Here is a 27,606-nt window from a genome sequence, read left to right as displayed (position 1 = left end):
TTGTTCTATCAGAGATCTTTATTTGCTGTATTGCTGAAGTGTACAAATACTGAATGTAGTTATAGAAATGCAAAATATATTGTAGTAGAAATCTGTCTGGGAAGTGGAATGTTAGGATATTTACTTTATAAAATTACTACACTTATATAAGTCACTGCCACTTGCAAGTTTTAAATATATCAGGGCTATGAAGAGACAGATTTATGATCCTGCAAGAAAAGGAGTTCTTCTCAGAAAACATCTTCTGCTAGGTGAAGTCAGTCAACAGCAAATTGATTTCTTATACTTTACTCATTTTGAGTTATCAGCCAGCAGGATGTCAGCTACATCCAGACAATTCATACACAATTTGGCTCTCATTTATACTAAGAAAGTCAATGTATCACTATCAACATATTTAAGTACTAGTCAAACAATCTCTGTGACAATATTTATTTTACGCTAACAAAGTCAAGCCAATAAGTTGCCCCTGGCCATTGAGTGCAATTGATGCTTTTTTCACATTTTCAGAATAAGGCTCCTTAGTTCTTGAATAAGTCAATACAGCTTTGCAGGAGAGAGACATTGTTCTGGAAAGGAAGAGAATTAATTTCAGATCAGTATGACTGATAATTTAAACTGAGCCTTCCACGATGAAGTAGCTTCCAAAATAGCAGGTCCATCCCCAAATTTTGTCCCCTGTGACAAAGTTAAAGAGCTTATACTGCAGAGACAAATATTCAAGTAATAAAGCATCAAAACCAGATCATATGGCCTGCAATCTGCCTCTTCCTGCAGGCCTGCAACCATGGCTCTGCTTGTGGGAAAGAGGGGTAAGAGACAGAACAGTAAGTTTTTAAAGTGGACCAAATCAAACCACATTGTCAAGCCTTTTATGTGTCACATTTGATATCAGCAGTGAAGCAGCTTCCTGTGACAAAGCCCAGCACTCTCAAGGAGTGAGAAGTTAAACTTCCCTTCTCCAAAAGAAGCTGAGGATGCACAGTTACCTCTTCCTGAGGCTCCCTGCATTGTTCTCTACACTAAGTTAGAACACTTGGTAACCTGTGTGCACTTTCCTGGATTAAGCTGGCAGTATATGGTGTGGTCTCCACAGCCTACTTCAAGCATACTCAGTAAAGCTTGGTAGAAGCTGCTACAAAGCCAGTGTCCCCCTTCACTGACAAGCCAACTGAGAAAGGATGATAGCTAGATCACAAGCTGCAGGATGTGCTCTCACAGCACTCAGTAACATCTGAAGCAGCAGCTGCCTCTAGATGCAGGAGAGGTTGAAACCCACAGATGAGGCTGCCTCATGGGAAGTTAGGCAAGTGGTTGTGCACTACCTGCAAAATCAAGACTTCACACCTGCAGCGCAATCGGCCAGTGTCCTAGGAGTGACAAGTAGAAAACACTCTCTGCACAGGACAGATAAGACTGTCAGCATTTGTTCTTCGTATGCACTACACCTACAGCTTTTCACTTCCTTTCCTTCACCTCTTCAGATCTCAAAGAGCCCAGCTGTTCTATTTTACACTTCCTAGTTTTAAAAGAAAACCAGCAAATCCTCCAAGTTACACAGAACTCTCTCTCAAGCTATGCCTGTTAAATTCTGAAAAGAACACACCTTCGCGTGTTTTATTTCCAGTTCTGCCATTTCAATTAGGTTTTTGCGGAATGCTGCTATTCTCTTCTGTTTGAAGCTCATCAGTTCTGTAGGGAAGAAAGAACAAAGATAAGACAGATATACAAAGTGTAACATTTCAGTAATGCCCCTTATGTTTCCAGAGTTCTGTTGTACAGCTCTAGTTACAGCATTTTACGACAAAAAGGTTTGAGTTAGTCTTGCTGTTTCTAGCCAGAAGGTGCATATATCACATGACACTGACATCTTGATGAGGAAAGAGACAGCTTATCTAAAACAGAAAAGTTTTGTAGGAAGACAATTGGAATAAGACAGAAGACAGACACATAAGCTGAGAACCCAGAACATTTAAAAGACAAGAACGTTAAAGGAGTAGTGTATATACCATGAAAGCATGTTTCCTCTAGTTTATGTTGTCCAAAGACATCTAAGAACCAATGTTTGAAACTCTGTATGAGGCACTCAGCTGTACCAGAACAGAACAAAAGCCTGATTGCACAGTTCTAATTGAGATGAGAAGCCTGAGTAGTTACCTTCAGCTGGAGGCTGAGATCAAGAGTACAGTCATGAGAGCAAATACTAGGGGCTTATAATTAAGGTGAGTCTAGTACTGACATTGCTCTGCTTCAGACATTCATTCTTAAAGATACTTGGCTGCATTTATTTTACAGGCATCTATACTGCCCTTGGGATGTCCAGACTATTTGCTTCAGGAGAGTGTTTAAAAGCCTTCAGTAGTTGAAGGTCAAAAGGAGACCTAAACTGCATTAAGATCTCCCTTGAGCATAAATACAGCAAATCTTGTTTTACCTTGTTTTGCAGATTCTGAAATCTTTTCAAACTTCTGACAACAATCCTGTTGATATGCCTCAGCCAGCCTGACATCCTTGCTCTTTAGTCTGGCTTTATCTAAAGCTTTGTTTGAGTTTTCATAGTCAACAAGAGCCCTTGTACGCCTGTACAGAAGATCCTGAAAGTAGACAGGAATAGTGCAAAGCCTTATGAGGACTGCATCCCAAACTGAGATTACAACTACCTTAACAGCAGGAGATTTCACTTCTTTCAGCACCAGATTCTGCTTCTTCCAACAAGCCATTATAATCTGCTATGCTCTTTACATAGCAACAGGAGCCTTTTGCCAGTGCAGTATCAAGTAATCAGAACAGCCACTTGTCCCTTAGTTGAGGAAGTCTGAGAGCTACTGTAGGGATCACTTCTCTTAAATTAGCTTTATCTTTCTGTAAGGTGGACCTTTGCACTAAGGACTAATAGCACTTTCTGAATTCCCTCAGTCTACTTCCAGTAAGGGGATATACTATCATTTAACTTGCTAGAGATCTGACAGTTTGACTGAAACACTAACATGTGAAGCAGTACAGGTCTTTGTGCTAATTCCTTTCTAATCTAGCAGCAGTATAGTCTTGATATCTAAACAGCAGTACACCAAACAGGGAGTCTGTAGTCAGTATTCCAGGGTACATGACATTACAGGTGTGACACTAGATGAAGATGCCCATCTGGTTATACCTAGATACCATTTCTCAGCATAGTCACACCCTTGTCAAGTATTGATTAGAGAAGTTGCTGATAAGGCTTTTGCAGTCATACCAGTTTACCAAACCCCTCTTGAAAGTCAACTCAAACAGCCCTCACATATTACTACATATTAATGATGAAGTACTTTAGTAATTGGAATTTACTTCAGGATTTTTAATTAGTCATCATTGCTTTTACTGACAAGCCATGAGTACTCAGGCAGGGGAAGGGTTAGAATGCTGCTGCAGACTCAAATTCAGTTCGCTCTAACTTGCTTACAGACATCTAATGAGTTTTTCCTCTCTACATGCCAAAATAAAACTTGTTGAAGATCTTAAACAGTCCTTCTGTAAGTGGACTGGGCTGCAGATAGCCAACATATAGTTTCTGTATTCTGATGTGGTTTAGGAGTGCCAGGTTTCTTAGGCAAAACAAGAGTCCACCTTCCCATCTTCTTAAAGCACAAAGAATAACATGGGTGAGTCATGATGCCCATAATAAAACTAAGCTTCAAACAGAAAATTGTTCTCACCTTAGCAGCTTCTATATTGAGCATGTAGTACCTCAACAGTTCAGAGAGCTTTAAGTCTTCATCAGATGAAACTCTACTCTCTACTTTCTGCAGAAAAGATCAGATAGTTGGTATATAACAGGAAACAGTAACATCCAGATTCAGATATTCTTTCCCTGCTCCAAAGCTTCTCTTACCCTGAGTTTCTCAAAGAGCTCAGCAACTTTCAACAAGTACCTAAGGGAAAAAAAAAGGGTATAAATAAGTCTTACATACTTCCTAGTCTGATAAATTCCAGGATCAACTGACAGGAGACCAAAAAGCTGAAGGCTGGAGTTTACTCCTCCATACAGATCCAGACAACAGCTTAAGAAGAATTCAGGTCTAAGCAAAGACCTGGACAAAAGATGCCAATTCCAGCCTAACAGACTAGTATAGTTGGGCAGCTAGACACCATTTAAAGTAACAACACTGATCTCTAGACCAGAAAGATCTTGTGGAGAATTTCCTGCTGCTAGTCTCCAAGTAGGATGAGACATCTTGTTGTTTATTCAGCTATATACTCTTAATAAGGTCTTGGTAAACTGATAGCAAAAGCTTGGAAAGGTGGAAGAATTCACCTCAGAAAAGGTGACTAGGCTTCCACAGCTTAAACTTCTAGTGTTCTGGAACTGCAAAGGTCCAGAAGAAAATACAGGCCTAGTGTAAGCTGCAGTTGTATTTAACAGCACATTAGAACACAACGCATAACCCCTTTCTCCCATAATCTCTGGGAGTGGGCAACCTGAACAAAAATTGAAGGAGACCTCTGTTTAGAAGGAGATTTGAAGACCAGTACAATTCAGCTCTAGGGCACAACTTGCAAAAGATCAGCTAAGAGTCAGATGCAATTGATAATTTTACATCTGTCACACCAGGAGTATCAGACAAAAGAAAGTTTAAATGCCACCTGCTTGAAATTCAATAAACTCAAAATAGTTATGACTCAATGCCCTGGATATTACAGAAGGAATTTGATATTCCTAGACTCAGAATACATTTATAAACAGTTAGAATTGCTTACTTTTTGATAACTGTAGGTTCCTCTAAAGCCAGACTGTTCAAGCAAGCTGAAGTATAAATATAGTCATCTGCAACATCTGCAAGAACAAGACAAGATTTTGAGGCTGAAATCACCAAGACAGCAAGGTCTTTAGAAAGCTCTTTGAAAATATTCACTTTTATGAGATCGTGTCATCTTATCTGCTTTTGCACATGCATCCTTGATTCTGTTGTAGTAGTTCACAAGAAAAGTCTTCTCTTGCTCAAAAAAGTCTTCTACTTCCTGAAAGAGAACATGACTTATTAAGTCAGTTACATTACAGCAGAATATAAGCTCTTCTCAGTTTTGGGAAGGGTCAAAGAAATAACCACAGCCACTTGAGCATTATGCCTATCAGGCTCTACTGAAAAGCAGAGTTCAACAAGACCCTAAGCCAAGGGTTTGACAAACCAAGCTGTTTGGACAGTTTCTTCATGATGAAGTGAATATGGGCTTGACACTGGACTATTCAACACTGCAGGTTATCTGAAGCAACCAGTAAGTTGGTATCAGACAGCTACCAACTGCTGGAATTTTACTTCCCAGGTCTTCTACAACACGGTAGCTAAGCAGTAAGCAGTTTACAAGGTTGCCTCACATCCACAAACATTACATGTACTGAAATGTTTCATGACATTGTGTTTAGGACAGCAAGTCTATTAGAAAGAGCTACCATGGCAACATGATAGAAAAGCTGGACCAGTTACAGGAGTCTTTGGTATTTGATCTCATCGAGTGCAAGCAGAAACCCGTAAATCATGTTTATTCACAGCTCCAAAATAGAAAAAAGCCACAAGCACATTTGCCAAAGGTGCAATACCTTTCTGTCCACCAGCATCAGGTGTTAAAGCAACTCTTGTGCATCCACCAGAAACTTTAAATATACACTTAAATTTTAACAGCCTATAGCTTCAATGTCTTGTTTCCATACAAGTCAAAATTAGTACAGGCTACTCCACACAACTTGGGACAGCAGTAACAAGGAAGGTTAGCATCAGTAACTGAGCCTCGTGCACATCAAGCCTGAAATAGACATAACTAACTTCCCTCAAGCAGGAAGCAAGAAAAACAAGATTAGGCTAAGTAAGAGGAAAACCAACTACCTTACCTTGACACCAGAGAAAAGGACTTCATCAGCACTCTTTACCACACTTTTCAAAAAGCCACCAAACATTTCTTTTGTGTTTTTCCTCCGAACACTCAGCTGCAAAAGAGAGCCCAGGAGAACTTTAAAGTCATACCAATGGGGAAAGGAGTGATTATTTTGACACTTGCAATGCTGTAACATCATTTATATCTAGCAGACAACAAAGCAAGCCATTTTCCAAGCTCTCTATAATAGCCCTATGAGCTGTACAAAGATGGCCTGTGTAACAAATCTTTTGACTTGAACATGTTCAACTATGCTGTGCCTCAGATTTTTTTCATTCCCAGAAACAGCTCAGTTTCTCCTTGCATATCTTGGATCAGCATCCATCACTCAATTAAGTGTAACAAAACAGATGCAGTACTAACTTTAATACACCTCCATTCTTCCTTTTTAGGACCATGCACTACACAGCATAGGTACACCTGAAACATATTTGTTTCTAAGAAATCAAGACATACCAAGCTGGCTTCCTAATCAGCTTGACTAGGATTAAAAAACACTGAGATTTATAGCAGAAAAAGGTCTAAAGACCAGGCTTTCATCCTTTAATCATCTCACAAAAGTACTGGCAATATCTGCTTGCTGACACTACACACAGATTTACGTAACATTCTGACTGGGCCCAGAGAAGTGACACTGTTACACCTTGCCTCACTTTGAAAGGAGAATAAAAAGGTATCTTACATCCTGGTCATACTCCAGAAAAACATGAAAATTGCGATCTTTGCTGAGCACAGGATGAGAAGAAATCCGCTGAAGGAAGATTTCATGTGATGATACAGTCTTCTTGAAGACAGCCAGATATTCACTGAAGGAAAGAACATACTAAGTCTCTTGTACTGCCTTCTTCAATATACAAAGAATTGTTTTAGGTTTATAGAGTGCAAATATTCAGCAGCATGCTTTTGAAATAGTTTCTTGGTCACTAGGTAGCTATTTTCACTCTTTAGCTAGGAAGTTTTCCAGTCTGAGAGAAACTTTCAGCAACACCCCAGCTCCAAGATTTTAAAGATTATGCAAACACCCTTCAGAACTCAAGATTAATTACTACTAAATATGTTTCTCTCCCAGGAGGTTTCTCTAAGTAGAGCTTAAGGCAGTATGCTCATTCCACTTACGCTTCCAGCTCTTGCTTCATTTTGGCAAACTCTTCTTTTGTCATAGACACTTCTCCTTCCCCTAGCTTCTGCATCTTCTCTCTGGGACCATCAAAGTCAGGCTTTGAAGGTGCTGGAGGTATCTAGCCAAGGAATTGGTTAGTGACAGATGCTAGCAAATAGTTTTCCAAAAATCACTTCTAGCCTTCTTTGGAAGGCTATGACTTGCCTGGTCATGGCAAGTGAGCAAGGCTCTGCACCCAGGAATTCTAGGGGCGTGTTGATGTCTAGATCCCTGTTGGTCCCTCCCAGCTCTGTGCTGCCCCTGCCCCAGGAGGAAAATCAATTGAGATGAACAGCCTCTATAATCTACCCTGTAGCCAGCCATCTTCTGTGGCCCACAGGGCCTCCTACAGAATCATCATAGAAAATAAAGACTATTTCACAGAATATTTTGCTGTGTTATCTTCAGACAGATATTAATACCACCATAGAGTCAGGAACTTCCAGAGCACAGAGGTCTTTTTCTGCTGCTCCAAGCAAGCAGAGCCATACCACTCAAGTTGTTTGGGAATTAAGGCAAAAGGAAGCATAGGGAATACCTGAGTCATGAAACACTAGTATGATCAGTAAAGCAGACTTCACACTCTTACTAGTATGCACTTTAAATCACCATAGTCTTTCATTTAGAATTGCATTTATTAGGAAGTACTTACAATGAGTCCTGCATACTCTTCAGTTTCAGTGAGTGTATCATGCAGCCACACAAAGTCTTCATGCTGCCTTGTAACTGAAAACTCAGGGCTTTGAAAAGCAGGCAGTGTAGTCTGGAAGAGAAGATATAGAAGCCCTACTGTTTTGTAAATTAGTGCTTTTAGAAACAGTTCTGTCCATTTCCAAAGGAAGCTATTTTGCCTAGTAAGAGCCTCGCCTACTCCCTTTTAGCTGAGCTGGCATTCATTTGAGAGCCTTACTACCAAGTATACTATTTAAAGAACAGCCACTGTTGTGGAATAGCAATAATGCAGCTTACTCAGTGAAGTTTTGCAGTAGCTGGTTTCCCCATCCCTACCCCCCAGCCTTCTGGTGTCACACTAGGATTCCTCAGCAAACCAAATCCAGTGTATCAGCTACCTTGTCTCTATTTAGAAAGCATTCAAGTCTTAGGAAATTTGAAGTTTCTGCAGATACATACACACACACACCCCCCTGCCTTCAGGCCACCTTTAAGTGAAAAAACTCTATCTAGATTTCCTTCACTGTCAAGCCCATCTTCATAGGTATATTTATTGCAAATACAGAGATTACTTGCATAACATTTATTAAGACCACTTGCTTATTCCACAATCTTACCTTAGTATGCACAGTGAACTTAACTCTATCCTTTTCACTTAGGGCATCAGGTATATCAATTTGGAGAGAAGGATCAACATTCAGGTCTACAGATACAGACCTCAGCTGCAAAAGAATTCACAGGATGTGTCTTGGTCAGGCATCAAGTAGGTTTAGCGAAGAACCACATTGCACTAAATCTCTTCCTCCAACAGCAGCACATTATGGACAAGCATGACAGCCTTGACACTACCTCCACATCACTGCAACAAGCCTTCCTTTCCAAACACAGGAAAAGAAAAAGGTTTGTTAGCTTAAAGTCTGAAGAAACAATTGTTAGAGTTCACACCAGAGGTATTGGGAAGTCTTCTCTCAAAAGAAGCATCCTCCTTCCAGTACTTCTCCAGCTTGTTTACTTGAAGCACATTAAGCCAAAGCCTACTATGCCATTTCAAAGGTAACAACCCTAGTAGTTCTCTCTTTATAACCCTGCACCTCCACAATATGTGGCAGAACAGTTGATCCTGGAGAAAGAAAAAAGGGCATGAAACCTCTTTCTTTAGGCTTCTATAAAGTTTAAGAGCCAACTGTTTGCTAGAAACAGGACCAAATCCCAAGAACACAGCAGCACTAGCACTGCACCTGTTCAATCTTATTCTTAGGATACCTTGCATCCCATTATTCATTGCTGCTAGAATGCACACTTGCTGTTAAAGAAAGCCCCATTAAGCTGGTACAAGAACTAGTGTCAAAGATATCTGAATTTTCCTTTACAAAAAGCTATTTATTGCTTGTAACTGTAAGCCTCTTCCTCTCATAAATCTAGGTTTTAGGCTTTCAAGACAGATCTCTGTATCTGTCAACATTTCAATGCTATTTGTTTCCATTTAGAGCAGTTCAGAAGAGGTTTCTGAGCATGGTATGTGAGGAAATCTTTATTGAACCTGGTATGCTCTGAGGTTTCCTCTAAAGACCAGACTTACCTTCCCAGTGCTTCAGACAGCCTACACCCAGAATACAACTTCAACCAAACTTTTATAGAGCAGTTCTCAGTTGAAGATGCTCTAGGTTACACACCACTAGCATCCTCAAGTTATAGTCCTACTGAAATTCCTTACAAGGACAGTCCTTTCTGACTCAGAGTAAACAAGGCCTTGATGCTGAGGATGCCACAATGTTCAGGGAAGTGGACAAGCTGCACTCATGAGCAGTAAGAGTGAGCATAACCACCAACCCTCAACCCATTTCTCCCTCTGGTTCACAATTTGAACTTCCTTAATCAGGTTGTACTTCACTGATCATACTCAACCATTGAAGACAAATGGTTTCAATTCCCTACAGGACCTCAGAAGCAAGCAAAAAAGTTTAGGTGTATCAAGCATATATTACCAAGATTAATGCATACATCCAGTTCTTACATTAAGCAGAATCATGTATTCAGATACCAAGGAATTGACCTTTACAAGCTATTAATGATCACGAGCTTCAGTCATCTGCACCCGAGAAGCATGCAGAAACCTTAATCTATCGTAGTATGGTGGTTCCTGTGCTATGAAAGCCATCTTCTAAGAGGCCCTTCAGTGTTGCAGCCTAACAAATCATCCTTATTTTCTGCATAAGGGAAAAACTGCCAGAGATCAAGGTCACAACGCAGGAAGTTGGCTGAAGACTGACCATCAGAGGCAGGCTGAATCCCTAGGTTATCTTTATAGAGATAATTCTGAATGCCTTCCCAGGAAAGCAAGTGAGAGAACTGGGCCACAGCTGATGTTGTTTCACCACCCTGCAGCATATTAGTGCTCAGACCCCACATGCCCAGAGCTTGCCCCAACTACCTGATAAGAACAAGCTTCAGCAGCAAAGCCCACAAGCAAACTGTGCCAGACAGCATCTGAGCAATCCTGACATATCACAGATAGCTTGAATGCTGCCTTAAGCTTCTGTAAAGCTGCAGAAGAACTGTTGAGAGGTCGCACTTTATAGGGTGAAGTTTTGTTTCCAAAAGCTTTTAGAAATTCCATCCCTCTAGCCTGGGCATCTGTGTATTACAGACTGGGTAGATGAGAAGTCTCCATGGCTGCCTGCAGAGGACACAGCTGTCAGGCTGATATGCATCTGCCTCCATCCAGCCTGCCCTGCCTGAACTCCCACTACCACTGGTGGTCAATGCCAGCATCCATGATCAGGTTCTCAAGCCTAAGCAAGGGATACCCCAGTCACTGTACCCTCATTCTTCTAGTCATGCTAAAAAGACTTTAACCGCTGCATACTACCTGTTTGCTAGAGTTAGAAGAAGGTACTTTAGCTAAGAGATATGCCTTTTTAAGCCTTATGACTACGGAAAGACCTTGTATTTGCCACACTGAGCTTCCTATTCTGACTTGTGTAGGACAGAAGGCTGCATATTGCCTTGGCAGCAAGCAAGGACATCAAGCTCACAGGGTATGCCCTGGAATACAGTTCTTAGTAGTCCCAGCACTGCTCACATGCAAATGGATGTCAGAGAGTCCAACAGGGTACTTGCTTCTCTCCAGATACCTTATGGGACACATTATCCCTCTACAGGCATGCTACAGCCTACATAGGACTTGCTAAGAAGGCACAGACCAAACAGCACAAATGTGCATGTTTTAGAGGTCACTGACACTGGTTTAGGCAGAAGCTGCCCCACCCAAGCACTAGCAGAAGGATAGGTAAATACCACCTCAGACATCAGTTTCACTAGGAGCACAGCTCACTCTCTGCCAGCTGAATGAAAGGCAAGTTGGTCAGTGCTGGTGGGAAGCACTGACCAAGCAGCACCAGCAGCCAAAACAGCGAGATGCAGACCCCGGTGTTTTGCATCCTGCTTACTTATCTTTACTGTCCAAATAGGATCAGCAGTGCTAACAATATGAACTGCTGAGTCTGGAAAGTACGATAAGCCAAAGGAAACTGCTTTCTCTCACATAAACTAAGGAAAAGATTACACAAATCAGCCAGTCCTGAATTTGCAACCTTTTTTTGTTAAGTGTTGTGGAGAAAGTAACCCATAACTTGATGCTGTGTGAACACCCCTCCATGCCTGCACAAAAGGTGGGCAGATATGAACACAAGATGGTACTGCTCTGTCAGATTAAAGCAGTTCACATGTCACAGGTGTTTCTCCCATGCACTTGTACCATAAACTGCAGAGGCAATAGGGCAAGAACACAACTGACAGCTTTAACAGTCCGCAATAATGTTACTGCAGGGAAGCTTATTGCCCCAGCAGGGCCTTATTTATACAGAAACAACCAGGAGTCAGCAGCAGTGCTCAGCTGTGCACTCTGGACCAGTGTGTACCATGCACAGGGCCCAAAGTGTGAGACCAGCCCAGAAACAGGACAACAGGCAAGAAGACACCTACACACAGTGATGGGATCCTGCCCCTCAGGATTACATGAAGCCACTTGCTGATAAAATATTGCACCTTTCCTAACTAAACACCTGCTGTAAATGTACATGATCCAGCCTATACATAAAGGCTACTCTGCAGGCTCAAAAAAGAAGTGTATCACTGAAGACAATAGAGGATTATCACCTCTAACTTTCAGGATTCTGGTCTTCAGTGAAGAACCTGGAGCCATATGAAACGGAGGTTAATAAAACCACTGGTTTGTTCTAGTCCTGTGAAGGTCACTGTGGGCTCCTAACTCTAGGTCAGAGACATTTAGGATTATGCAATCACAGCAGCAAGGCTCAGACTACAAAGAGAGCATTCACACTGCCTGACTTCAGGAGGATGAAGTGCTTTGCTTCCCTACAGAAACTGCTGGGGCAGCATTTCTCCAATGAACTGGAAGCCTCCCTCATTATCCCAGTTCTATAAGGCATTAATCACAGAATGGTTGAGGTTGGAAGGGACCTCTGGAGATCATCTAGTCCAACCCACCTGCTAAAGCAGGTTCATCTAGAGGAGATGATATGTGAATGCATTCGAGCCTGTTTTGAATGTCTCCAGAGAAGGAGACTCCACAACCTCTCTGGGCAGTCTGTTCCCATGCTCTGTCATCCTCAAAGCAGTTTCTCCTCATGTTTAGATGGAACCTCCTATGCTTCAGTCTGTGCCCATTGCACCTCATCCTATCATTGGGCACCACTGAAAAGAGTCTGGTCCCATCCCCTTGACATCCACCCTTGAGATACTTTAACGTATAAATAAGATCCCCTCTCAGCCTTCTCCAGCTCTCTCAGTCTTTCTTCATAAGAAAAGCACTCCAGACCCCTAATCATCCTTCACTGGAATCCCCCCAGTAATTCTACACCAACCCTTAATCAATACAAACACCTGCTCCTGCAGCATTAGCAGCTCATCATTCAGGACCTTTCATTCCACCATCCCTCCTACACCCATCCTACAAGCAGGAATGAGGACCAGCTTGCTAATGGTCACATGAAGGCCATGCAGAGCAATTAAACTTTCACCTCCAGGCACACAGCCTTCAGCAGGAAATTACTCCTAGCTCTCTGGCCTGCCATCTCCTTTGTATCTGGAGGTATTTCTCTGCTAGGACATCATTGCTTCCTCCATGCACTCAAGGCAGTGGGCAAGAGAACTCAAGTCTCCCTATTCCAGTTACCAGAAACCAGTCTGTTCCCCAACACCTTCAGGGGGATATAATTCAAACTCAGCAGTTTGTGAGAGATTATTTCTTGCTTGCAGCACATGCCCGAAGAGGTAGAGAGGATGGTGACTCCAGGAGCAGCACCATGGGGAAATAGCTGGGTTGGGCTGCAAACTGAAACACTCACACAAACCTAGCATAGTGCCCCCACTTCCCTTCGTCAGAAACAGCTTGGAGGCTTCTGGTTTGCATTGACTACAGCAACTGCTACAGCTACTCTGATGCCTTCCACTTCTAGGCTTATGCCTCTTTAGTGACTCACATTGGGACCCTCAGGGTTTCTTGAGGGTTCAATAAAAACTGTTCCCTGTTCAGTAAAGATACCACCCACCACAATTGTCTGACTTGGAAATTAGAGCAAGACATCAAGCAGAGCTCTCCAGAATAACAGACATCACATTGATTAATGCTTCTAAGACCGAAGACTACACAAATTATGGTACCAATTAGGACACTATGACAATCACCTTATCTCAAAACCCAAAGATAAGAGTCAGAGAGCACTACTGTGACCGGTCAGGTAGAGTTTTACCGTACTTGCTTAAAGATATTAAACAAACAAACAACAAGAGAGTTGGATAATTTAAGTACAGCCATGTGATGACCATCAGATTACCCAGGCTTCAACTTGACAGACACAAGTTTCTGCTCAGGCCTCACACAATGCAAACACATGTCCATGCTTGAAAGCATCCAGTGGGAGGAAATGCCCTCAGCAACTGAAGCTGCTCAGTTCTGCTGAGCAGCCCGAGCTGCTGCTTTTACAATCATGCCCTCTGCAGTTTTAGCATCAGTTCTAGATGACTCAATATTACTTCTGCATTCTAACAAAAGAATCTGCCAGTGCAAGCGACTGTGTACAACATCTGATCACTAGCAAAATAAGAATCTGTATTCGCTTTAAAAGTCTGATTAATCCAATGGTTTTCCACATAGCTGGGCTCCCAGAAGGATCGAGGAGCCCTTTCACAAGGGTTTACATGCCACAGCTTTCTGCTTGTTGTCAGCTACCTCTTAAAAAACTTCTCCTACTGATAGCCTATCTGCTGTCATTCAAGCAACAGCCACAAACAAGACTCTAGTAACTACATCTGCCATTACCCAGCATCCATTACTTTTGCAGAGTAGGCTTTCTAATTAAACTAGTTTAAGTGCTCTCCAGAGAGCACTAAGAGATCATGATGTTTTCTCGCAGTATATACAGAGCCCTCAGTTCCAGAGGGCCTTGTTTCAATACTCAGGAGTTAATCAGCAGCCTCTCAGGGTACCTGACCAGCAGATATTAGTGGCATTAGTTGCTGGAACTATGTTTCAGTCATATTTGGCTCTCCCCTTAATCAAGATACAAAAAGTATGTCTGAAAGTACACTGTGTGCATGCAGCAGTAAAGAGCCAGTACAGACTTGCTGTTAGCTCTCTGACATTCAGCTGAAACAGTCCCAAAGTAGTCCAAGTTGCATAGAACCAGGAAAATAAACCAGTCTCTTCACACACAGCCTTCATGTTGTTACCTATGCTATAGAAAATGCTTTCTGAAATTTGTGACTTGGGACTGTAGAAGTTCAGTGATGCAATGGTTTAATTATTCTGCTTAAAACAAAGATAGAGGGAATAACAGCTCTGTTTAGTCACATAGAAATGGCATTCCTCACCAACTGCAGTGCTTGCCAAGTAAGCAGAAGGCAGCTTCTGTAGCCAGAACACCTGTTGCCACTGGCTGTGCACTGAGCTGGCCTGATCTCTTAGCCCTCCTGTCAGAGGGATCTCTGCAGAAGCCAAGTGGTCATGCACTTCCTTACAGAGGGAAGGGGCTGTGGGAAGAACACTGTCACCATTCAAGGACTCCATATCCCAAGCAAAAGACTCTCAAGCACACCTTGCTCCACCCAGCAGTGCACAGGACACTTCCACCCAATCCACTGCTTCCTCAGCTCACGGGCTCAAACAGCAGCTGTGGAAGTGCAGATCAAATCATCACAGCTGCAGCAGTCTGCCTGCAGAGCACAGCCTATGGCTAAGTACTTTGAGTCCATATGCCATCTGTAACACGAAGCACACCCAGGTAAAATGGAAACTGTGCAACAGAAGCAAAGTTCTAAGCCACAGTCAGCATCTACAAGAATGTTTTCCTGGCCTCCTGCAGCAATACAGCTTCACCATGCTCTCTTTACAACCCATGGATTTAAAATTGTGGCATTAGCCCAAACCACTAGGCCAGCTTCATGGAGGCTGTAAGTCCTTGACAGTACATTATCCCTATTCAGCACCTTTCACCTTCCTAGCAGTTCATCTCCCCACATGCTTTTGGGCCCATCAGCACACAGCAGCAGTCTTCTCACGAATCATAAGCAAGATCTAGTAGACCCTCAGTTCTTTCCAGAACATGCTGAAGTTGTCTAGCACCAAGAACCACTGCTCAAGAGTGATAACAGCAAGTCCCAGGCTATGACATGCCATTTTGTCTTCTACTGACTGTTCTGAGAAAGAAGGGCTATGATACTCTCAGTATTTTCATCCAGAACAGTTTGACTAAAGCCTTTAAAATACTATCACACCACTGACATTAAGACGAAGAAATATCAGAGTATTTGCACAAGCTTAGCTTGGCAGTCCCATTACTTGTTTCACTTTCTGAAGTGCCTTTTCCTCCCCATGACAGATTACACCATCTTTCCCACTGTGCTTCCAATCACCCTTATCCTACTCTCCCTTCCTCTTCCTACATATCCTGAACCTCTCCTGCTTTGCCACCTCAGGGTCAGTTTTTGGTTTATACTTCCCATCCAAGGTTAATATCTAGTGAAGTTCCCTTTATAGGCACAGGCTTTATCTACTGGCCACACACCAGCTCCATGTGGCTGTTTCCTTACCCAAACAGGAACAGACAAGATAGTAGTATTTCTATCCTCCTCCCTGCTGCTGGAATCCCAAGACAGCCCTACTACCTGAAACAAAACTAGTTAATCTTCAGCTATTTAGTATTAGAGCTTTAAGATACTCCAGCCCTTACCATGGGGATATTTTCCCTTCCCCCAATGTTCCTCTCTGTTAAGTTGGAAAGAGCACATAAACACAAAGTTATCAATTCCTGCAAGACAGTTGATATTTTACCTTCCCCTCCACACATCCAGGTCCTGCAAAGCATACAAAGACTTCCACTCAGTATTCTCAAATGGTAGATACTTTAACACTAATAGTCTCACGTGCAGCAGAGAACGGTTAAAGCACCAGCTCATTCACAACTCAAAGCAAATAACCGGAAAACACCTCTTCAAACTTTTGCCATGTCTACTAGATCAAGATTGTTTTAAAATATTTGTAAGCAAGAGAAGTAGATGAAAGGAAGTTTTATTGAAAAAAAAAAAGTTATTCAAGGTAGGTGTATTTCTAGCCTTCAAGACAAGTAATATACATCTTGCAAAAGGCTAGAGAAAACACCAACTGAGAAGAGTTAAACACTTCTAGTAGCTTAAAACACAAATTGTCTTCCTGCGAGTTAAGCTTAGTCACAATGCAAAACTGCATGCATATGCAACAGTATGAAAATCAAACAGGCAGGTTACAAACTGTTAAAGGGCTGTCTTACCTTCTATTCAAGGTGTGTGGGGGGTAGTTATTAAACCAGGTACACTAGGTAGGTTACACCAGGCAGCTTGTCCAGTATACAAAAATAATTCCAAGCCCTGACTACATACACACACATTAATTCAAGAAGTTCCTGCCTTAGAATTTAATTTGCATTTGCTGTGAGAAGTCTGGTGTCTTAACATTGGGTAACACCCCATACTCTCTCAAAGCCAAAACCTAAGTCTCCTTGCACTTAAAGCTTCAACACTGCTACAAAGAAAGGAAAACCAAGTCAGCTACTGATGATGTGACAACTAAAGCAAAGAGGCATCACAGCTGAAGTGACAGCTGACAACCTAATTAACACAGGCCACACAAGCAGGAAGGCTGGTCACACAGAGCAAGGTTGAATGCCTCCAGCAGAAGAGCCGACAGCAGTTTCCCAGTAGCGCTGAGCCACAGGTCCCGATGAGCAGGTCCAGCTCCTGCAAGGCCCTGCCTGTCACCCTGTTCCCACCTCCAACCAGGTGTGCAGCTCACACCCTGCTCTGCCTTGTGGCAGCTACAGAGCCCCTCCCGTCTCCTCCTTCCCACTCTGTTTTTTCGACCCTTTCCCCTCTTTATCTCTCTCGAGGCGCCTCTTCCTTCAGGGGCAGCTCCCTGCGATCCCCCTGGCCGCCCGCCCTCAGGGGACCTTGCGCGCAGGGAGCGCGCAGCACAGAGGCCAAGAAGCCCAATAATTAAAATACAAACACTAAAAGGAACACAAATAAAAACCTGCCACTGCCACAGTGCTGCCGAGGGGAGGGAGGGTGGGGAGCTCCGTCACACCCCACGGGACCAGCCCGGGACCGACCGCGGCCCTCAGCCCGGCGGGGCACGGCCGCACCCGCACCGCTCCTCAGCCAAACCTGGGTCGCCGTCCTCACCTTGTTCTGCGTGTCCTCCCGGAGCAAAGCCATGTCGCCCAAGCACGGCCAACCGCTCACCACCCTCCCCGCCGCCGCCTCATATAGCCCGGGGCGGAGACACCGCCTCACGCCGCCGGGACACACCCCCACCGTCCCGGCGGCCCCCGCGCGGGTCCGCGGCCATCTTGGGTAAGGGCAGAGTGCCGCTTGCCTTCATCCAAGATGGTGGCGTAAGGTGGGTTTTTTTTTTCCTTTTTTTTTTTTCCCTTACTTTTAAAGCTATGGGTTATTCTCGTTAGCGATTTTCAAAGAACACTCATAAAATCTAAAGAAAGGAACAGGCTTCTCTCACCACCGCTCTCTCAGGGTCCAGTGCAGGGAGAGAGACAAGGGCTGAGGGTGGCAGGAGAACTACAAATCCCAGGAGGCCGCGGGGCGCGCGCGTGCGCAGCGCGCTCGTCGGTGGCAGCGGGAGCGCGCCCGCGCACAAGGGGCAGCGGCCGTGGCGTTGGCGGGAAGCGCGGAGCTGAGGTAACGGCCGCTGCTCGTGACAGGGCCGGGCCGGTGGGAGCCTCGGTGGGCACCTGCAGCGTGGGGAGAGGAGCGCAAGGCAAGGCAAGGCAGGGCAAGGCGGACTGGGGCTGCGGCTGCGTGGCCGCTGTTAGCTGCGGTGGTGAAGCGAAAAGGCGCTCCCTCGACTCCGGCCTCTTCACCTGTCTCGGGTCAGCTGAGCGAGAGCGCAGCTGCCCTGGGCCTGCAGTTCTCTCCTGCCCCGCACCCTGGTCGCACGTCCGGGGAGCGTTTGCCCGCTCCTGCCGCCGGTCTGTGACCTGGGGCTCACGGCGGGGCTGCCCGGGGCGGGTGGGCGTGTCCGCTGGGCGGCGGGGCCGGAGCGACTTATCCCTGAGGGAGCGTCGGGGGAAACGCGGCACAAGCGCTACCCGGGATTTTCGGGCACCTGGTACCTCCATCTGCTGGAGGGCGCTTGCTGGTCACTGGCACCAAGCCAGCGATTTCACCCGTTACTTTGCTGGAAACGCTGACTTGGTGTTACAACCCTATTTCCCACTAATTCCCTTCATAATGCTGAAGCTTGTAGGCTTGTGCTGTAAAGTGAGTTGCTATTTCTTTTTTTTTTTTTTTTAATCTCATTTTCCCCCCTGTGTTGTTAACTTCCCAAAAGAGGGAGGTGTGTTTTTAACCTGGCTAGGTTCAATGATTTAGCTTAAAACTGTAAGGAACCAAGGAAGAGAGGCTGGCAGCAGGGAATGGGCAAGTGTGCTAAGTCCTAAAATCGATAAAGCTGTCAAAACCCTGCATTATTAAGCTGTAACCAGAAAAACGAGAGAAAGGGCTCACTCTGACCAAAGAAACAGGTTGCTGTTGCCTCTCCACATCAAATATTAATACTTCTTCACAGATAAAAAAGCCTGTGGTGTTAACTTAAAATCATACCTTCATCAGCAGATTTGCTCTCCTCAAATTAGGGACCTAGGGTAACAGATCTGTAACTATGTTTAGTAGTGCTATCTCTGAAGTCAACTAGTGCTTTTGTTTGCTTGATGGGTGACTGTGGAAAAAAAAGCTGTGCTGATAATTGTCTAAAAGTTTTTATGGATGTGAACAATTTGCTAAGTAACTCTTTCTTGTTCCCCTCACTTAGGCCACTCATTCCTATCCTGGAAGAATTTCCTCAGTTGTGTTAGTCCAGTTGTTGGAGCTGCAAAGCCAACTGGCTTGGGAAAGTTAAGAGAAGTACTTTTCCTCTTTTTTCTTTTTTTTTTTTTTTTTTCTTTTCTCTTTTTATTTTTTTTTCTCTTTTTTCTTTTTTTTTTTCCACAGGTTATTTTATTTGTGTTCAGTTCTCCTATGTGGGTCATTATGCAATATCTGAAGCAGTTTTACTAGTCTTCAAATACAAACTGTTTCAGAGAGAAGAGAGACACTTCCCTTTAGAGAAATATCAATTAAATTATTCATGTTTGAGAGTAGATCCAGACCACTCCAACTCTATTTCTTGTAAGTTATTTGCACAGAAATGCCACTGTCATTTATTGAAAAACATGTGATTCTTTATTCCGCTAGATACAAGTGTTCTTTATGTCTTAGCAATTCTAGAAGCGCTTCATTTGTAGAACAGCACAGCAGTTGACAAACTCTCCCTTTCTCAGTGGTTCATTTCACAGAGTGCACAAACATTTCTGCAGACATTACTCAAGAACAATATAGACTGTTAATTAAAAGTCCCTACTAGATGTTACTGAAACACTGCATCAGTGTTATAGTAAATTAGCTCCAGGCCTTGTAATATTGCATATTTTAATAGCCCCATGATTCAAAGCACTGATCTGGTATAAATTTACTCTTTAACAAATGTTGAGGGGGCAGCTTACAAGGAGAGAACTTCATACTGACTCAGGTATCATGTTGCTTCCTGCAGCTGACACAAGGCCAGAATAAACGTTTTCTTTTGTGCTCTGGCTCATGTAACAAATACACAGTCATTGACCCGGCGCTTATTCTGTTCTCGTTAATACACTTGGGTAAGCATATTAATGGTCATCAAACAATAGCCCGAGAAACTACAAGCTTGGATGCTATTACGTTGCAATATGAGTATTTTTTTTAATGTTTTATTTTAAATCATAGCTTCAGCAGCTCTATTTAGAGGTAAACCCTAAGAAAGGAGAGATTAATTTTTACGCACTGCTTTTTGTGATGAAAGAATACAATAGAGCATTTTGCTTGAGGTATTAAGTCTGACATTTATGTATCCCTTTGTTGCTTTTACTGTTTTTTGTTACCCGCTGCAGCAAACTGACACCTGTTGTAATACGCTAACATTGTTGTTCATTATTTCTTTTTCAGCAAGAGGCAGATTCTGTCAGGTAACTGATCCTATTCCAAGACTGAAAAAGTCTTTTTAGAAATGTGATTATATTCTGGGATTAATTAGTTGCTGTAAATGCTGGCATAACAGTTTTGCAGAAATGAACTGCTTTAGGATATTCAAAAGATAAAACAGGGGCAGTTTCTTAAAAATAAATTTATTAGAACAATTGGTAGTAATAGTGAAGACATATAAAATTCACTTGCTGAAAACCTGAAGGGAACTGAAAAATTGTAACATATACTTCATTCAAAGTACCTCTTTATGCTGTTATAAATTTTTAGCAAGCTGTCAAAAGAGCTTCTTAACATCAAATGAAAAATGAGAGGTAACAGAAAATTTTGTTACGTTTTATTTAAGTTTGTAAAACTTCCTTAGATGTCCATGAGATGAAGCAGGGCGGAACTTAAATTACAGAACACAAACAGTCCAATTTCTTGCTGCTGTGTAACCTGTCTAAAGCAGGCTGTTCTGTTTTTTGGCAAAACTTGCACACTTTGTGGAAATAAAATTATTGAAATTGTCTGGTTTGTCCCTTTTTAACTTACCTGACTGCTTTTCTCATCTTCAGGCGGGGGAGTAATTTTGACAGGAATCTGAAGGTCAGAGTATGCTCAGAGGGTCATGTCCATTCTTGCTGTTAAACACTGGAAAATGACAAAACAGGTGCAACTCCACCTAGCCCAGTTCTGCTGGATAAGGAAAGCAGATTTAGATTTGGTTCAATATTAAATATAGTCTAATCATTTAAAAAAGAAAGTGGCACTTCAAAGTATCTTAAATGGTAAGGTTTCCTGTGTAATGTAGCTTACTTTATCAGACTGTAAAAAGGTAGCAGAAGTAACCAGTTGGTACTTTCATTATATTCCTCTGTTATGGACTATGAAGCAATTTTAAATTCATTGACTATTTCGATTGATGTGCACTGCAATTATAAGAAACTGTGACTAACGACTGAGACCATTATAGAACAGCGTAGCAAATCTGGCTGTAGGGTACCTGGTACCAAGTCAGAAATGCCACTGCTACATGACACAAAGTTCTGATCCAACCTCATTGTGTTTTCCTGGTTCAGATTGGCTTTTGACAGGTTTTGTATTAGGTTACATGCTATCTGTTTGTACCCTTGATGTCTTGTGTTAGCTTTTTGTTATATCAGTTATTTGCCCAAACCATACCAAGACAGCATGGGTGTATCTGCCTACTCCTGATTAAGCTTCTACAGCTGGAGGGTTTTGTCCTTCACAGATGAGGAACAATATTTATGGAACCAGAGTCCAAGGTCTCACCCTCCTGTTCTGTGGTGCCTGGATCCCACCAGCTGCAGCCAATACAGCCCCATTTTTGTGAACTGCCTTGTGTGGCAGATGCCTGCACCCACACGCTGGTGCCACTGCAGTTCTGCAGGAGTGCAGGATCTGTCCATACAAAATAACTCCTCCTACTATGTTTTTGTTTTTTTTTCTGTGGTGCCTACAGTTGCGGCAGTGTATGAAGTGCTGTGTAAGAAGTGTGGGGAAAGAAAAGAGTAATGTTAAAGTATTTTCAGGAACAAAATGCTGATGTTAGTTGGCAATGTGTGTTGTCCAAACTCTTTGTTTGCAGTCGATAGAAGGGAAGTTTGTAATGGTAAGCAGATAACTTTCAGTAGGAGAATAGTGCCTCAATTCTGCAAGTTTTTAGTGCTGATTTAAATGCCACTATTCAAGTGTTTACAGTTTATCCTTGTGCATAAACTTTCCTGGGACTTCGCACTGCAGTTACAATGTAGTCTTGAAAGCTGTACTGTGAACTTTAAACTTTCTAAGTTTCTTAGAACACAACTATATTGGAAACTCGGTTTAGAAAAGTACTTCTATATTTTACTCTGATTTTTAAAATATTTATTTGAATCTGAAGATACTTGCAGTACATCTCATTTCTCTTTGGCTTTCCCAGTATAGAGATTTCCAGTTTCAGCATCCATATACTGCCACTGTCTGCTAGGAATACAAGAGAAAAACATGTTTCTAGTCTCCAAAAGGTAGTTTGTCTCCACAGTCCTCTTAAGTTTGGCATCCACTATAAACTTGCTTGTTTTTAATACCTCATAACAGTGGATTTGCTTCATTCTCTTCTGCATCGCATTTTTTTAATTTCCCCCCTACCCCTTTTGGGGGGGTGTTTGCTGTGAAACAGTTTTTTCTGTCTCCTTTCGTGACAGCTCTGCTACTGTTGCAGTCAGAGCATCCTCTGCTACAGTATTTGCTACTTGCAACATCTTTATGCATTTGCCCTGTTTCAGGTTTTGTGGATAGGAACAGGTTGTTTTCATCATCTTTCACTTTTTTCATTGCTTATTGGTTCTTTCTCTTATTGTGTTCTTTATCTAAAGGAATTTTGGTGGCATACGGTGTATTAGGGCACTTTGACCACAGCAGTTCTTTGTTTGGCAAAGAGCAAAAATAGGTAAATGGTAGTGTTTTATGACTCTGCAAATCACAAATTTCTTTTTCTACAGGCAAGAAATATGGTGACCTACAGACTGTTCCTAACAGAAGAAAGAAAACTATAACTACTTACAAATGTTTCTTATCAGAATGAAATTCCTACAGCTACTGTCCAGGAAACCTGGGAAACTGGAAATGCTTTTCCAAATACCTTTTTGCCAAAAGCAATTCCCATATTTGTGTCTGGCCACCTCTACTTGTCTTTATAGTAAGAAGAAAAAAGTTAACAGTTATGAACTAGTTGACCAAGAAAAATACAAGAACTTGGTCTGCTCTGTTACATCTTACAAAACCAGTGCCCAGACACCAGAGACAATATTTGAAGAAGACAATTTGTTATATGGGCCTCCAGTTAAAACTGAAACCAAAACTCCCAAGAACTGGGTTCCTTTAATAAATCCTAACAAGAGAATTCCCCTTGTCAGCGGTCATTCAAACCTCCCCATGAAAATCTCTTTACCAAGAACAAAAATGCCCAGTGTTACCCGTGTTCTCCAACAGACTATGTCTCCGCAGCAAAACTTTTATTTAGAAAGATGGAAGCAAAAAATGATACTGGAACTTGGAAAAGCTGGGTTTGATGAGTATACTAAAAGTAAGTCTAACCACAGTGTGATTACAAAGTAGAAGCAGTAGCGTGGATAGCTGGCTGAGGTGTGCTGGCATAGCTGCCGTGTCTGGCCCTACATCTCAAATGTTCTGGAAATCCTCTAAGTTTTTTCCATTTTGAGGAAAGAATATATTATGAGTGCACTTGTTATCAATGAATCTAAGCTCTGATCTTTGTTCTAAGACTACCAAAATGGATTCAGAAATGTGTGAGAAATGAGAATTAGAGGTTCTTTGCTCTGTACTGTCTGCTTCTCCTTTATTTCTCTAGTTGCTAGTAGCTATTTACAAATTTATATTTTCCAGCTGATGTTACTGAGCCTGTTTGCAGATACAAAGCTACATTGCAACAAGATGGAAATAAGCTTGAGTGTTTAAAAAAAACCGACACTTCTTGTTGAAGTTCTTCAGTGACTAGTTTATCCAGTATATACAGCCTTTTCTATGAAATTGGCTTGCATGTAGAGGTTTTAATTTCGTGAGACCTACAAAAGTGACTGACTTCCCCTGAGCTGTAGGACTGAAGGGGATCTGGGAGAACCTGGGGAATGGTAGGTAGCCCCTTGTGGCGAGGTTCATAAATACCTGAGCACTCCTTACATTAGTTATTATGCTTTTTAAAACTGGATATCCTTTGTTTATGCTTTTTGAGTTACTAAGCATTTCTGTGAATATGGTGGCATAACAAACATTACACAGCTATTTAAAATGTATCTTTCTTGGAATAATTTCTGAGATAAGCAAGCCCTTACTCCTAGAGCTATACCAACCCCTTTCAAAAGGAGGCTAGCTCCATTCAAATGAACCGATACAGCAGGAGAAGCAAATGCAGCAAAAGCAGCCTAGAATAATATTTTAAATTCCATAGAAATTCGCAAATTTATTTGAATAAACAAAACAAAAATCATATATTGTTTCTGAGTAGTTAATGGAATTTTTTTAAAGTAATGTAAGCATTAATATAAGAGATACTAATTTCACTGTTGACACTTGATTTATGTTTCTGTCTCATTCCTTTCTCCTCCCCAAGTCCTCAAGCTTTCAGTACAAAAACCAGGACTAGTTTAAGAGTTATGTTGTGTAATATCTAGAATACAAGTCCATCAGGTATTATAAGTAGTGTCTAAAATGTGGGGTTTTTCACATTTTTCATAGATCTTTTCCTCCAAGGAGAGCTATTTCATGCAGCTTTAGAATCTATATTCCTGTCTGAAGAGATTGCAGCTAAGGAGCAGGGAAAAGACATTATTTCCGGCTACTTGTCAAGTGTGCAACATGTCTTAAAAGATATCAGCGAAGTGAAAGCTCTGGAAAGTGCCGTTCAGCATGAGACTCTCCAGTACCTGGGCCTGGTAGACTGCGTGGCTAAGTATCGGTGAGGTAGTGGTTCTCTAGAAACCTGGTAATGCCAGTGTTGCGTGCTGCTCCATGACACATGGGAGGCTGTGTCCTGGGCTGGAGCAGGTGTGTTGGTGAGGGGTGGGAAGCTGAAAAGATTTTGCAATGGAGGTGAAATGAATGAACTCCCCTGGATCAACCTGAGGACAGAAGTGCTGTTGTTCTTTGTGGAGAGTTTCTCACTGGAGCAGGATACGAGAAACGATTTTTCCAAGAGGTGGTAGATGCCCCATCCCTGGAAACATCCAAGGCCAGGCTGGATGGGGCTCTGAGCAACCTGATCTTAGCTGAAGATGTTTCTGCTCATTGCAGGGGGTTGGACTAGATAACGTTTGAAGGTCACTTCCAATCCAAACTATTCTATGAGTGAGGAAGGGTTAAGTGCTCCTCAGCAGTTGCCAGAAACTGTAGCAGATATTGGTAAGTCTTGATTTTTGAGTTCTAAACTACCATCGTGGAAGAGACTTGCTTAGTCTGGGCTTAAGAATGAGCAACAGGATGTCAGGTTGAAACAGATATGCCTTTCTTTGCCGTCCCATGCCGTATTTCTCACTGTGACTAAACTTAAGTTTAAAACGTCCTATCTTTTCATCTTATGCAGAGGCCAGTTGTGTGTGATTGACTGGAAGACTTCAGAGAAACCAAAGCGATCTCTGAAGAATACATTTGACAACCCATTACAGGTTGCAGCATATATTGGAGCCATAAATCATGATGCCAGTTATGACTTCCAGGTCAGTAGGCCTGCTACCTGCCAAGACAGGCAGCAGTGCCCACATTATTTTCATTTCTCCCCACCTCCTGCCTTTAGCACCTGCTGTCCATAATGAAGCTGTTGGTAGGATTTGTAACAAAGCAGCCCATTTTTAAATCAGGTTAAACTGACATACTGTGAAATGACTCTCCTAACCGGCTAATCCTGCTGCCTTTGTGTGTCAGCAGTATATTTTCATTGGTTTTGAGGAACTGCTTAGTGGGACCCAGGGATGCTCAGCATCATCGGAGGTCAGATGAACTCCCAGAGACTTGGCATCTGGGCAGCCCCCAGTGCTTTGTTCTGTGTGGTTTTCACTTGTGTCAAGAATAGGAATGGGGAGGAGAGGAAGTCAAGCAAAAGAGCCTGCAAACAGGGAAATATGGAGGGAGGGCATTGCTTGCATCATGTGTTGCTATATCCCACTAGCAAATGAGAGACTAAGTGAGTTACTTAGAGTGTTTGGGGCTTCCTCAGAGAAAAGGAGTGTGTTGTCAATCACGTAATCAGAAGACAGTGGAATAATGTTTCTAAAGATTCCAAACACAATTCTGGCCAGGCCTGCTTGGCCTCAAGGATTGCTATTTCAATACAAAACATTGAAGGGGGGCAATACAAAGCAGAAGAAAGCAAGGTAATTTGTAGGTTTTTCAGACAAGTTTCTAGAATGTTACAGAGATCAGTAAACACAAGCACTTAACAGATGTGGTCCTTACAGAGTGAAATACAGGCAGCAATTCTAGAATTCTGCTGTTAGCTTTCTGTCCCCCAGTGCTTTCTCTTCACCCCGGTAGCTGAGTGGTGTTTGGATTCCAGCTGTTTGTCAAGTGTAATAGATGTTGGAACACACCTAAATAACCGTTTCCGTTCAGACTGATGTTGGAGAATGACATCAGTCTGGTATATGACCCCAGGCAAAACCTGTGAATTTTACCAGCATCTGGTAAAATTCAGATATTCAAAGTTTAAGTCCTTCAGTTTTCACCAAAGTCAGTCAGAGCTTTGAACTTTCAGCATTTGAATGTTAGTCTCCAAGTATTTTATGTTAAATTGTTGCTTTTTTGTTCCTCACCTCTTATTTAAGGCACTTATATGTTAAGGATGATGTTTTGCAGTGAGGTTTAGTGTTCAGAATTGCTGATTAAAATTGCATATTAACACTGTATTTCTGACAGCCTTCTGGTTTTAACTGTAGGTCAGCTGTGGACTCATTGTGGTTGCCTATAAGAACGGCTCCCCTGCGCATCCGCATTTCATGGATCCTGACCTGTGCACGCAGTACTGGAACCAGTGGCTTTTGCGCCTTGAGGAGTACATGGACAGGAACTGACCCAAACTAAGCTGTGCAGAAGCAAGTGGTCTGAGCACAGAACCAAAGCAAGAATCCCTTGTTTAAATCTTTCATTGGAATACATATTCTGTTTTTCAGCAACTTTGCTGATTTCTTAATATTGGAGGGTTTTCGTGCCCCCCCCCCAGAAAAAAAAAAAAAAAAAAAAAGAAAAAAAAATTGGAGTGGGAAACGTGTATTTGCTTACACTGAAGGTGACTTAAGTGGACCTGGCTGGACAAAGTTGTCTTAATTAATCTCTGTTTTTCTCTACTGAGTTTATCCAACCTGAGATTGATAGGGAAGTTTCTGTTATCAAGTAAAACTGTTCAATAAATCATCCTCCTTTTGTCATTTTTGAGAAAAAATCTGTTGCAGAACTGAGCCGTTGAAAACGAAGTTGATGAGCTGAAGCAAAATGACATCTGCGTTGTCTGAGCTGAGAGAAATGCAAATGATAAACAAATGAATATAGTAGACTGGGTTTCAGCCAGCTTAGTTCTTGTTCATCTCAAAGGTATCTATTAACAGGGTTGTTACTATTGTATTTTTTCTTGCAGCAACAATTGGGAAAACTGCGCTAAATTTCTAATGAACACTTATTTAACATACCTATTTAATAAAGTCATCATTTATCAGAAATGACTTAGCAAAAAAGGAGCGAAATTGTAACTGATTCAC

The 27,606-nt window shown here is 42.3% G+C and overlaps 2 protein-coding genes across 44 annotated transcripts; one reads left to right on the top strand and one right to left on the bottom strand.

The window, feature by feature from the left end:
- SNX5 (sorting nexin 5) lies at positions 1-17,657 on the bottom strand. Of its 4 annotated transcripts, none has more exons than XM_005508806.3 (13): positions 17,474-17,657; positions 8,353-8,457; positions 7,716-7,826; positions 7,021-7,142; positions 6,587-6,710; positions 5,861-5,956; positions 4,890-4,995; positions 4,735-4,810; positions 3,869-3,908; positions 3,693-3,779; positions 2,435-2,594; positions 1,607-1,692; positions 1-569 (listed from the first exon to the last, which is right to left on the bottom strand). In XM_005508806.3, the coding sequence occupies exons 1-13, from the start codon at positions 17,504-17,506 to the stop codon at positions 522-524; spliced, it is 1,194 nt and encodes a 397-aa protein (XP_005508863.2). In that variant the 5' UTR covers positions 17,507-17,657; the 3' UTR covers positions 1-521. The 4 variants fall into 4 exon arrangements, 3 of the variants coding, with proteins under 3 accessions (XP_005508863.2, XP_021151970.2, XP_064914906.1); XM_021296295.2 differs by having other exon boundaries at positions 7,716-7,849; positions 17,474-17,539; XR_002421650.2 differs by lacking the exon at positions 2,435-2,594 and having other exon boundaries at positions 17,474-17,631.
- On the top strand, positions 17,631-27,265 carry MGME1 (mitochondrial genome maintenance exonuclease 1). 40 transcript variants are annotated; one of them, XM_065058850.1, is made up of 9 exons: positions 17,654-17,690; positions 19,119-19,210; positions 20,324-20,343; positions 20,917-21,011; positions 22,284-22,368; positions 22,846-23,429; positions 24,599-24,818; positions 25,443-25,575; positions 26,791-27,265. In XM_065058850.1, exons 6-9 carry the CDS (start codon positions 22,910-22,912, stop codon positions 26,923-26,925), a joined length of 1,008 nt encoding a protein of 335 aa, XP_064914922.1. In that variant the 5' UTR covers positions 17,654-17,690; positions 19,119-19,210; positions 20,324-20,343; positions 20,917-21,011; positions 22,284-22,368; positions 22,846-22,909; the 3' UTR covers positions 26,926-27,265. The 40 variants fall into 40 exon arrangements, with proteins under 40 accessions (XP_064914943.1, XP_064914950.1, XP_064914922.1 ...); XM_065058861.1 differs by lacking the exon at positions 17,654-17,690 and adding an exon at positions 17,922-17,986; XM_065058843.1 differs by lacking the exon at positions 17,654-17,690 and adding an exon at positions 17,927-18,065.
- The last annotated feature ends 341 nt before the right edge of the window (positions 27,266-27,606 follow it).

The sequence above is a fragment of the Columba livia genome, chromosome 3 (genome assembly GCF_036013475.1).
Source record: "Columba livia isolate bColLiv1 breed racing homer chromosome 3, bColLiv1.pat.W.v2, whole genome shotgun sequence".
In the NCBI taxonomy this organism is placed as follows: domain Eukaryota; kingdom Metazoa; phylum Chordata; class Aves; order Columbiformes; family Columbidae; genus Columba; species Columba livia.
This window is presented reverse-complemented; position numbering and strand designations above follow the sequence as displayed.

Excerpts from the sequence above, each read along its gene's own strand:
- SNX5 (XM_005508806.3), bottom strand. The coding sequence starts at position 17,506 with ATGGCTTTGCTCCGGGAGGACACGCAGAACAAG. Across the intron at positions 7,827-8,352 it reads AGTTCACTGTGCATACTAAG|ACTACACTGCCTGCTTTTCA; the intron begins GTAAGATTGTGG and ends CTTCTCTTCCAG. Across the intron at positions 6,711-7,020 it reads ATGAAGCAAGAGCTGGAAGC|TGAATATCTGGCTGTCTTCA; the intron begins GTAAGTGGAATG and ends TCTTTCCTTCAG.
- MGME1 (XM_065058871.1), top strand. The coding sequence starts at position 22,910 with ATGTTTCTTATCAGAATGAAATTCCTACAGCTACTGTCCAGGAAACCT. Across the intron at positions 23,430-24,598 it reads GTTTGATGAGTATACTAAAA|ATCTTTTCCTCCAAGGAGAG; the intron begins GTAAGTCTAACC and ends CATTTTTCATAG. Across the intron at positions 25,576-26,790 it reads ATGCCAGTTATGACTTCCAG|GTCAGCTGTGGACTCATTGT; the intron begins GTCAGTAGGCCT and ends TTTTAACTGTAG.